Source organism: Chanodichthys erythropterus, chromosome 9, assembly GCF_024489055.1.
Source record: "Chanodichthys erythropterus isolate Z2021 chromosome 9, ASM2448905v1, whole genome shotgun sequence".
NCBI lineage: Eukaryota > Metazoa > Chordata > Actinopteri > Cypriniformes > Xenocyprididae > Chanodichthys > Chanodichthys erythropterus.
Genome location: NC_090229.1, coordinates 15486533 through 15498984, shown reverse-complemented (window position 1 = coordinate 15498984; position 12452 = coordinate 15486533). Strand labels below are relative to the sequence as shown.

Here is a 12452-nt window from a genome sequence, read left to right as displayed (position 1 = left end):
AATGGGTTTTGGGGAACAGCAGTGATCGACTCTCTCTGTGTTAGCCCTGTCCCACCATCCTCAGGCAAGGGGGTTCAGGTGGCTTGCAACAGAGCGCTGGAAGGGGGCAGCTCCTGTGGCGCTTTGGTAGGGATTCCTATTCGTCGGTCTGTCCGACGTACGTCGAACGTGACCGACTGAATGGGAACGTCTCGGTTACAAAGGTAACCCTCGTTCCCTGAAGGAGGGAACGGAGACGTACGTCCCGTCGCCACAGTCGCTGTACCCCGCTGATGCTGCCGCCTATCCGGTTCGGCTCCTCAGCGAAAACCTGAAGATGCAACGCACCTGCTGCTCATTATATACCCGCGCTGCGAGGCGAGCAGCTGATGCATATGATTGCATGCCAATGTGCATTGGCTCGTTTAGTTACACTCGAAGTAGATTGGCCTCTCTAGCGAGATTCCTATTCGTCGGTCTGTCCGACGTACGTCTCTGTTCCCTCCTTCAGGGAACGAGGGTTACCTTTGTAACCGAGACGATACTCTGTTTAAATGCATTTGCCCTGTATGATTTAGTGTGTGTGTGTGTATGTGTGTTTGTTTGTTTGTTTGTTTCTCATTATTTTCATTCAGAATTCATAAAACTGATTGTTGTTGTGAGGTCTTATAGCTCAAGCAGCAGTATGGTGTTTTTTTTGTTTGTTTGTTTTTTTTGGAGAGAGTCACATTCCTCAGGTTCCTCAAGACAACTTTGTGTCAAGTCACATTTTAGAAACTTAGATATTAATATAAATACTGCTAAATCTATTATATGTTCATTCAGCAATTTACTATAACTAACAAAATATAAATACATATTTCAAGGACAATGACTATTATTAATAACAAGTGTGCATTAAACCCACATTCCATCTTCAAACTCAGTCTTCACTGGCACACACCAGACTGCCCCACCAATCTGACCTAGTGCAGACAGCACTTGGGGAGAGATAGACATAAAGACTGTGTCCTTTGAGACAAAATGTTTTTTGGACGATACAGAGACATGTAAATGGCCACTTTGACACAATCTAAGTTTCTAACATTTCTCATTTACTTCACATACTAATGTTGAGTAGAGAGAGAGAGAGAGAGAGAAAACATGTGCAAATATCAGATTCAGACATGCACAACGAAGATAGAAACAGACCCACTGCTGTACTTCTTACACTTTATTTAACTCTGGTTTAATATTTTCATATTTACCAAAGAACAAGAACTCTCATTTAGAGTAGAGTTTAGAAGAAAGAAATAGTCAACTTACCACCAGCAATAAGCAAAGCCAAGATTACAAGTTTCATGATGCCTGATTACAGTCTACTACACCATTTATAAAACTAACCTGGGGATTGTTTCACAAAAGCATCATTAGCCAACTGGGGTTGCAATCTTTGTTGAACTCTGTTGGTAACAATGGATCTTGTGACCATAGTTGGCTTTGGAAAATGCACCACATCAAAACAGACCAGTTACAACTCATGTAGCAGTCCACCAACAATATTGTCAATACCAGTTAACCTTGTAGATAAACATCCCAAAAGATCAGTTATCTTCTGGCACTTATGTATGTGGCCTGTGAAATGCACAGATGACATGCTGATATGAACAATAACATCATGTGCACAAAGCAGTGACTAAAAAGCTATACTTTTAACAACATATTTGATTTTTTTAGCTGAAACTTGTGAGTGGAAATTAGCTATTAACAAGAATTTGTGACAAAAAATAGAGGCCTGTATAAATAAAATGTACAGAATATCATGTCTTTTTGATTTGGTCTTCAGTTAAATACATTTATCTAAAGAACTGGTGCAAATAAAAGTGGGAAACTGTGTAAAAGGTAGTTCTATAATGAAATTAAATGTGAGAACATAACAAATGTTCAACATGCTAATCAACAGCAAAAATTACTTTAAATGATTAGATTATTCCCTGTGAAATACATATCAAGGTCAAAGTGTACCAAGTGGTGCTATTTTATTTGTTTTTCCTAAAGCAGTCAAGGACATTTGTTCCAAACGTTTACTTAACTTTGGTCATACATTACGTTGAAAGTGAACTAGCCAGTATATAAGGCACAGTAGAGAGGGCAAACGTTGAAGATACAACCACGATGAAGTTTCTGGTCTTGGCTGTTCTGGTCGTTGGAGGTAAGAAGCCTTTAAAGACTGATATACTAATTTAAGGTCTGGTTCTTAATTTTCATTCAAATGATTAAAACTTTATATTTTTTACATTTTATTTAATGATTGATTGATTGATTGATTGATTGATTGATAATGTTTTAAAAAGTTTTAACAAATATATTTCTTTTAAAATGCCTAATTATTATTTTTATTTAAAAAAGCATGATGTGTTATATTTGACCTCAGCTTACGGATGTGGGCTGCCCACCTACCCTCCTATTGTGACGAGGGTTGTGGGGGGTGTGGATGTCCGCCCTAACAGCTGGCCCTGGCAGGTAAATGCACATTCCATTCATTTTTGAAATGGAAAAGTTTATTGAACCTTTAGACAAAACAGTTCAAAAATCTAAAAACAAAAAAAGGATGCAATTTTGTTTTTTTATTTTCATATTTAAAAATGCAAAACATAGTCAGCACATTGTTGCTCCCGCCATATATATCATAATAATAATAATAATTATTATTATTATTATTATTATTATTATTATTAAAGCTCACCAGAATAGCATAATGTGACGTTTTGAGTAAATCAGCTCTTAATTATATGAGACATCAAGCATCAAGCTTTTTATGGCTCATATGTTATGATACTGGAGATTATGAAGCTCATACTGGAGGACTAAAAATTTTATTAAGAGGCTTGTCACTCGTCACTCACTTGTCACTCTCTAAATAGGTTATATTTAAATGCTTATTTTAATGATAAAATCATGAAAAATCATTTATTGTTTCAATGTCAGATGTTTCATTTGACATTGAAACATTGACAATGATGATTGAGAGATGAACAAATTTATATAATCAAGTAAACCTAAGGTGCTTCAGTCCAGTGAGTGTTCATCTTGAAATATTACTAACAATATAGAAGTTATTCCTACATTTACTTGACCTGAAGAGGGATCTTTTTAGAATGATACTAAAAGGCCTTTTGCTTACTAAAAAAGTATAAACTATCAATCAGTAAACAGAAGGCATATAGTAGATTGTGTCCAACATGTTTTTCAGCAAAGTTTTGATCATGTTGATCATTTAGAAGCCTTCGAAATTTGAAGCGTTCATATAAATTTTCATATATATGTAAAATACAAAAGGACACAAGGAAGTCAACTGACCCCTGCTCTGTTCTTCATCCAGATCTCCCTCCAGTACAAGAGTGGTAGTAGCTGGTACCACACTTGTGGAGGCAGCCTTATTTCCAATGAGTGGGTTCTGACTGCTGCTCACTGCATCAGGTTAGTCTGAAGGCTGAGGATTTTAAACAAAGCCCTAGTAATAAAAAAGTACTATTTTAATATTACTATACAATTTATTTACATGGCATATATCAAAGTACCATGGTATTACTTACCATTTGATAGCACTTGTAAACGTTTCTGAAATGCTTTGTCTTTCTCTTGTGGCCTTGCAGCAAAAGCAGAACTTACAGGGTGTATCTGGGAAAACATAACCTGAAGGAGGAGGAGAACGGATCTCTCGCCATCTCCACGAGCAAGATCATTGTCCATGAGGGCTGGAATTCCTTCACTATCCGGTACAGGGGCCAAAAGACTCCTCACGGAGAACAGAGATTCGTATTGTAAACACTTGTGCAATGAAATTTAGTTTTAATATTGTCTCTGGACCACAGTAATGACATCGCCCTGATCAAACTGGAGAGTCCTGTCACCACTAGTGACAAGATCACACCTGCATGTCTTCCTGCAAATGGTCTTGTTCTGCCCCACGATGCTCCCTGCTACGTCACTGGATGGGGACGTCTCTACAGTAAGTAATGCTGATGGGTATGGATCAAGTTGTGATTTCGAACTCAACTGACTGAGACAGGCAACACAATCACAGAAAATTTCCACATTTCAGACATTTTTTCTTCTGTTCTTCTCATCCAAATTTTTCATTGTTAATTATTAGCCAATGGACCCCTTGCTGATATCCTGCAGCAGGCTCTCCTGCCTGTAGTGGATTACGCCACCTGCTCTAAGTCTGACTGGTGGGGCTCTCAGGTCACACAAAACATGGTCTGCGCCGGTGGAGATGGTGTTGTTGCTGGATGTAATGTAAGGAGATACTACTGACTTACATATCAAAAAAATGTGACTTGTAATCCTTAAGTAAAAATAACTTTAATTTGCATACAATAATAGGCTGGAATACACTATGTGAAATCTGAACAGGTTTTAAAATGCTAGGTATCATGCACTTGACAACTTTGTAAAGAGAAAAACTGGGCATCATACTTTGACACTGAGGATCACACCCTATCAGAATTTCTGTTTGTTCTGAACATAGTCATGCAGAAACATGCACTTCGGGGTAGAGGTGGGAAGTCCAGGGGTCAGAGAGTAAAAGTCCTGCCATATTTTTATTCCACCCACTGAAGCATTAATAAGATAATTAAGTGTTTAATTGAGTGATGATTGAGCATTATTGAAGACACCTGATGATAACAAGCAGAATCACCAAAGGAGAAAATCACTATTTTAAAGTTACCATCATCGAGGTCAGGGTTTGTTTTAGTTGAGCTCTTGACCCTTGCCTTTTTAGTATTAGGTTTTGTTTGGGCAGATTTAACTGCGTTAAAACCAACCAGACAAACAAAGTTAAAAGATGATCAGGTGGTGTTGGTTATGTTTTCACATAATCATTATTTGATCTGAACTCATTTATAGCCCAATCTTAGTTAGATTTACGTTATTGATTACAGCAGCACTGTGATTCTACAGCAGAAGATCAACTTTTACAATACAAATTATTTTTTTTGAAAGTTGTCCTTATCACAAAAAAATATTTATTTTAGGCACGCACAGACATCAAGAATCAGCATATGAATCTCAATGACGGTGACAAGCAACATGTTCTGATAAACAGATCAACTCTGAACATTAGAAAACAAGCTGCTAAAAAGTCACAGAAAAACAGCAAAATTGAAATAGTGAGAATAAAGAAAATTACTAAGACAATTCAGCTCATAATTTATTCATTCAGCAATGCATGATGGGAGGCATGGATGAATTTTGATTGGTGGCACCCAGAATGCATTGCAACATGCTTTATTACTTTCACCACTGTTGAGATGCACAGACTGATTCTTGATGTCTGTGTGTTTAAATGAACATTTATTTTTTTAATCAGAACTTTTAAGAAAAAATTGTTTTTGTATTGTAAAAGTTGATCTTCTGCTGTAGAATCACAGTGCTGCTGTAATCAATATTGTAAACCTAACTAAGATTGGGTTCTAAATGAGTTCAGATCAAATAATTATTATGTGAAAACATAACCAACACCACTTGATCATCTTTTAACTTTGCTTGTCAGATCGGTTTTAATGCAGTTAAAACTGACCAAACAAAATCTAATATTAAAAAGTCAGGGGTCAAGAGCTCAACTAAAACAAATCCTGACCTCGATGATGGTAACTTAAAAATAGTGATTTTCTCCTTTGGCGATTCTGCTTATCATCAGGTGTCTTCAATAATGGTCAATCATCACTCAATTAAACACTTATTTATCTCATTAATGCTTCAGTGGGTGGAGTAAAAACATGGCAGGACTTTTACTCTCTGACCCCTGGACTTCTGACCTCTGCCTCCTGGCTAGGAGACAAATAGCAGATAAAACAATATGTGTTCTGAAATCGGATCATGATATCCAATATCCTCCGCCCGGATGGAATCAATCTGAAGAAAAAAATTATAATCTGAGCTTTTACCCATCATACACTACATAATTGTCTATTAAATCTGTTGACTCAAACCTGCAGACTGCCTCTGATTTTCGGCAACTATCAGCAACACGTCCAGACTAAATCAGGGCTAAAATCTGAGCAAAAGTTGTGTAGTGTATTCCAGCCTTTCATGTCAAATAAAAAGTGAAAGACATGACGAAATGTTTAATAAATGTAAAGGATATTTTTGTCAAAAGACAAAAACTATGATGGAAACAACAACAATAGGCTAATTAAAACTGCCCCTGTCACACAACACAGGGCGACTCTGGTGGCCCCCTGAATTGTGCTGGTAGCGACGGCGCTTGGGAGGTCCATGGTATTGTGAGCTTTGGTTCAGGCCTGAGCTGCAACTATTCCAAGAAGCCCACCGTTTTCACTCGTGTGAGTGGCTACATTGACTGGATCAGCAAAGTAAGTGTTTTATATTAACAAACATGCTAAATAACCTGCAAATGTCATTTTGGATAGTGTTTGTCATTATGGAAAATACTGTGATACTATTGAAAATCTTTTCCCTTTCTAATCTCTTACAGAACATGGCCAGCTATTAAAGATCAAATCGAAAAATGGGTTTTGTATCATCAATGCCTTGAACAATAAAAATATTATACAACACATAAGTTGTGTAAATGTATTTGCACTATACATTAATTTATTTTTTCATTATTTACAAAATTATAAATATAAGATTGAAATGCTCTTATGACACATGATTTAGTAATATTTGTGCCAAGTTGTTAGTGGTATTAGTCAAAATTATGAGATCTTGTAGCTCAGTAAGCCAATTTTATGGTTTTAATTTTAAGTCACAGTTGATGTTTGTTAGTGTTTTGCAAATATTCTTCTGGCATTTCCAGTCTCTCACTTTAAAATTAAATACATCAGATTCAGAGTACAAATATCCACTGCTTTGGTTGGTATTTGTAACCAAGTGGTTGTAAAAAGTTACCAAAGGCATTTTTGTTGGAACTGGCCGTATTTTTTGAATTTATAAATTAATGAATTTATTGCTAAAGAATAAAACAGTCCAAAACAGCTATGGGACATGTGGCATAGTCTCAGTATAAACTGTTATTAAACATAATTTTTCATGTGTATGTATAGCCTACATACAATAACATCTTGATGTATTATTGAAAACAATGAATGAGATACATATATTCAATAATAGTAAACTACCAAAAAGTGCCCATGTGCAGGTTTGTTGTCATGCAGAGGGGACACAATCAATTTGGGATTTAGCCAAATCTTAATATCTAATTTTAGTGGTACACTTACATGAATATGTGAAAACAAATTCTTCTTGCATCATTAATAGTCACAGAAAACAATACAGAAACACTATTTTTGCCACAAACATTGCTTTAATTGATTTAGGACATTTTGAGCACCCTCTACATTTATCATAGATATATGACCATATTCTGTATTTTTGAAGAGGATTTTTTGAAGACTCAGTTGAACATGATAAATCAGATCTTGGTCTTGATCTGCTGAAACCTTCACTTGCTTATGAGGTCAAAATGGAGAGGCTGATCACAGAAGGTGCATGAGGCCATAGCCGGTCCATTCAGCGGTAGTCCAACCTCCTGCCAGACATCCAACAGGTTCTCTGTCCAACATAAAATATTATAAAATATACAGATACAAATACAGTTGCAAGAAAAAGTTTGTGAACTACTTTAAGAATCTGAAAATGTGAAAAAAAATAAGAGATCATACAAAATGCATGTTGTTTTTTATTTAGTACTGTCCTGAGTAAGATATTTTACATAAAAGATGTTTACATATAATTCACAAGACAAAAAAATAGCTGAATTTATTAAAATTACCCTGTTCAAAAGTATGTGAACCATTGATTCTTAATACTGTGTGTGGATACCTGGATGATCTATGGCTGTTTTTTGTTTTGTGATGGTTGTTCATGAGTCCCTTGTTTGTTCTGAACAGTTAAACTGCCAAATGTTCTTCAGAAAATCCTCCAGGTCCTGCAGAATCTTTGATTTTCCAGCATCTTCTGTGTATTTGTATCCTTTCCAACAATGACTGTATGATTTTGAGATCCATCTGTTCACACTGATGACAATTGAGGGACTAAAACACAGTGGTGTATAAAGTACTTGAAAACCATACTTGAGTAAAAGTATAGATATCTTGCCAGAAAATGACTTTGGTAGAAGTTAAAGTTGCTGTTCAGAATGTTACTTGAGTAAAAGTTTTAAAGTATGTGATATTTTTTGCACTTAAGTATGAAAAGTATTTTTTTTATATATTAAATGTACTTAAGTATTGAAAGTAAAAATACAAGTAAATGTAAAATACAAAAGGAGCAAAAAAATATTAAAAAATTTTCTATACACAGTTTGAGCAGCAAGATTGTGTTCAGTTTTAACTCTCTTACATTTTGTTTCTTTAAATTGGCTAAAGGTTTATTGTAATTTTTATACATAAAAAATACTAATATATTAATTATACATTGATGATTCGTTCATGTTAATTTATAGTGCATTATAACTAATGCAAGAGACAACTTTAAAATGTTAAAATGTAAATGATGAAATTAAAAATGAACAATACTTTTATTAACCTTATTTAATGTTACAAATGTACTCTTATTGTAAAATGTTACTATTTCATATAAATAAAACAGTCACACAAAGGCATAGCATGGGTCTATTATATGTGTACTTTCACACATTATTTGGCTCTATTTTAGAAAAATTGATGATTATCTAATCAAAATATGTGTTACAGTGCCGATAAAAACTGAAATTGAATAGGCTACATTTCTGATTTGTTAAGCTTCTGTCGCTGTATGAGAATACAGTTTAAATATGCAACTTCGCCGGATAATGAATGCATAACAGCGAACAAATAGTTATAAACTAATGCAAATGAATGGTAACAATCGTGGCATACAGTTGGTGTTTTTTTTTGGTCACATTGTTTTAACCGCTTGAGGTTACTACTAATGTCTCAGCCTCGACGACAAACATACTGTTCTCCACTAATGCAGCATCTAGTCAACAAACTAATTACTTTATAGTGATATGAAAACATGTACTGTAGTGTACATTGTATAACATACCGTTTTGTTGTCCGTTTTAAATCGTTTTGAAGTGACCCGCTCTGTGCAGCGCGCAGCCTCACATCACGTGTCAAAAGAAACCATACGAGGCATCAGTGATAGTTTTTATTTCGCCTCTAGAGGCCGCTCTCGTAATGTCTCATAATCTATGCTCGTAATGACAGCGCACTTCTCAGCCGCTCCAGCAATGGACGCAACCCGGAAAATTAAATCAACCGCGGTTGTGCGAGCACTTGTTTGCACATGCTTGCTTGCAGTCTGTGTTCTTCCGACTTTATTTTGTAGTAAGTAACGAAAATGCTTTGGGAAAATGTATCGGAGTAAAAGTATATAATTTATTTAGGAAATGTAGTGGAGTAAAAGTAAAAGTTGACAGAAATATAAAAACTCAAGTAAAGTACAGATTCTCCCAAAAAATACTTAAGTACTGTAACGAAGTATTATTACTTCGTTACATTACACCAATGCTCAATGCAGGATGAAGAAGTCCAAATTTTTCTTATTTTGTTTAAATATCAGTTGTTGTTTGTTTGTTTGTTTTTTTTTTTCATTTAGTACTGCTCTTCGGAAGCAACAGAAGATACTTTCATGTTTCCCAGAAGACAGAAGTACAATTCACCTTTATCTTCAAATTATAAAAGTTTTCACCCCCCGGCTCTTAATGCATCGTGTTTCCTTCTGGAGCATCAGTGAATGTTTGAACCTTTTTTTAATAGTTGTGACCCTCAGTTGTCCTCAGTGTGACAAGATAGATCTCAAAAACATACAGCCACTGCTGGAAAGGGTTCAAATATGCAAAAGATGCTGGAAAAGATGCTCAGTTTAACTGCTCAGAACAAACAAAGGACTCATGAACAACCATCAAAACAAAAAAACAGCCGTAGATCATCCAGGTAACAACACACAGTATTAAGAATCAATGGTTCACATACTTTTGAACAGGGTAATTTTAATAAATTCAGATATTTTTTGTCTTGTGAATTATATGTAAACATCTTTTATGTAAAATGTCTTAACCAGGACAGTACTAAATAAAAAAATTACATGCATTTTGTATGATCTCTCTTATTGTGTCAAAATTTTTCACATTTTCACAGTTTCTGCTAGGGGTTCACAAACTTTTAAGCGGCACTGTAAACATAATTGGTGTAAAATGTAACCAGATCTCATTTTCTCAACTTCTCTATAACAATGGCAGATGTTGTGTAACGAATTAAACTAAAATCAAAATGTTGCAGAGACCTGTTTGAAAACTAAACTGCTATACACATCACAAAAAGCTAATAAAAGACATAAAATAACAACTACACAGTTACTGCCTTTAAATAAAGCAACATGCAGCAAAACGTCAATGTTTCTGGAACATCACTGCCTGAAGCACAGGCTCGAGAGTAGAGCACAATGGTAACCTCACAAATCTCAGATAACAGAAACAGAACATTAAAAACTAACAGATCTCGAGATATCTCTGCATCTTCACTTATTACAAACCACTCTGACTTTGTTTCTTTCATACAAGTCTTCTTAATAAGCTGTTGATGTTTTATCAAAATTTATAAATGTCACCGTTACGGAGATAAGCACTTGCTTTAGTTGGTCTCCTAACCCTTGATTCGACTTTTTTTCTAAGGATTTTTCAATGACGGTCAGTTTTGGTTGGTTACGAGATCTCAATGACAATCGGTTTTGGGTGGGTCACGAGATCTCAGTGATGGTAAGTTTTGGTGGGTTATGAGATCTCAATGACAGTCGTGTTGGTGGGTCACAAGATCTCAGTGATGGTAGGTTTTAGTGGGTATGAGATCTCAATGACAGTGATTTTCAGTGTCAGACATTTTTTCGTTATAAGTTTTCAAAGACAGTCGGTTTTATTTCATCACAAGTTTCCAATGACATTTGGTTTTGTTGGATCACAAGATCTCAGTGACAGTCGGTTTTGGTAGTCATGAGATCTAAGTGATGGTAAGTTTTGGTGGGACACAAGATCTCATTGATGGTAGGTTTTGATCCCGTTACGAGATTTTAGCGATGGTAGGTTTTACGAGATTTCAAAGATGGTTGACTTTTTTCTTCACGATTTTTCAATGGCGGTCAGTTTTTGCAGGTTACGAGATCTCAATGATGTTTGGTTTTGGTGGGTCATGAGCTCTCAATGACAGTTGGATTTGGTGGGTCACGAGATCTCAGTGATGGTAGGTTTTGGTGGGTTATGAGATCTCAATGACAGTCGGATTTGGTGGGTCACAAGTTCTCAGTGATGGTAGGTTTTGGTGGGTTACGAGATCTCAATGACAGTCGGTTTTGCTGGGTTATGAAATTTCAGTGATGGTAGGTTTTGGTGGTTCACGAGATTTCAAAGATGGTAGATTTTAATGTTAGTCTTTTTTTGCATTACGAAATCTCAATAACATTTGGTTTTGGTGGGTCATGACATCTCAGTTATGGTAGGCTTTGGTGGGTCACAGGATCTCAATTACAGTCGGTAGTCATGAGATCTCAGTGATGGTAAGTTTTGGTGGGTCACGAGATCTCAGTGATGTTAGGTTTTGATTCCGTTACGAGATTTCAGCAATGGTAGGTTTTGGTAGATTTCGAGATTTCAAAGAGATTTCAGCTATTGCAGGGTTTGGTGGGTTATGAGATCTCAGTGATGGTAGGTATTGCTGGGTTACAAGATCTCAATGAGATTTCAGCTATTGCAGGGTTTGGTGGGTTACGAGATCTCAATGACGTTTGGTTTTGGTGGGTCATGATATCTCAGTGATGGTGGGTTACGAGATCTCAGTGATGGTAGGTTTTGGTGGGTTACGAGATCTCAACGACGTTTGGTTTTGGTGGGTCATGATATCTCAGTGATGGTAGGTTTTGATACCATTACGAGATTACAGTGATTGTAGGTTTTGGTAGTTCACAAGATCTCAATGAAAGTCAGTTTTGGTAATCATGAGATCTCAGTGATGGTAGGTTTTGTTGGGTCAGGAGATCTCAATGACAGTTGGTTTTGGTAGTTATGAGATCTCACTGAGGATAGGTTTTGGTGGGTCATGAGATCTCAATGACAGTCAGTTTTGGCAGTCCTGAGATCTCAGTGATGGTAGGTTTTGGTGGGTCACGATATCTCAGTGATGGTCGACTTTTTTTCTTTACGATTTTTCAATGACGATTTTTCAGTTTTGGCGGGTTACAAGATCTTAGAGATGACAGGTTTTGCTGGGTTACAAGATCTCAATGATGTTTGGTTTTGGTGGGTCATGATATCTCAGTGATGGTAGGTTTTGGTGGGTCACGAGACGTCAATGACATTTGGTTTTGGTGGGTCACGAGATCTCAGCAATGGTAGGTTTTGGTGAGTTACAAGATTCAAATGACATTTGGTTTTGGTGGGTCATGATATCTCAGTGATGGTAGGTTTTGGTGGGTCACGAGATCTCAAT

The 12452-nt window shown here is 36.1% G+C and overlaps 1 protein-coding gene across 1 annotated transcript; it reads left to right on the top strand.

Annotated features, from left to right (window-relative positions):
- The first annotated feature begins 2057 nt into the window (after positions 1 to 2057).
- Positions 2058 to 6550, top strand: LOC137027012 (chymotrypsin-like elastase family member 2A). The gene is made up of 8 exons (XM_067394729.1): positions 2058 to 2170; positions 2393 to 2481; positions 3341 to 3438; positions 3615 to 3737; positions 3834 to 3970; positions 4115 to 4260; positions 6189 to 6341; positions 6464 to 6550. Exons 1-8 carry the CDS (start codon positions 2134 to 2136, stop codon positions 6479 to 6481), a joined length of 801 nt encoding a protein of 266 aa, XP_067250830.1. The 5' UTR covers positions 2058 to 2133; the 3' UTR covers positions 6482 to 6550.
- The last annotated feature ends 5902 nt before the right edge of the window (positions 6551 to 12452 follow it).

Excerpts from the sequence above, each read along its gene's own strand:
- LOC137027012 (XM_067394729.1), top strand. The coding sequence starts at position 2,134 with ATGAAGTTTCTGGTCTTGGCTGTTCTGGTCGTTGGAG. Across the intron at positions 3,971-4,114 it reads TGGATGGGGACGTCTCTACA|CCAATGGACCCCTTGCTGAT; the intron begins GTAAGTAATGCT and ends GTTAATTATTAG. Across the intron at positions 4,261-6,188 it reads GTGTTGTTGCTGGATGTAAT|GGCGACTCTGGTGGCCCCCT; the intron begins GTAAGGAGATAC and ends CACACAACACAG.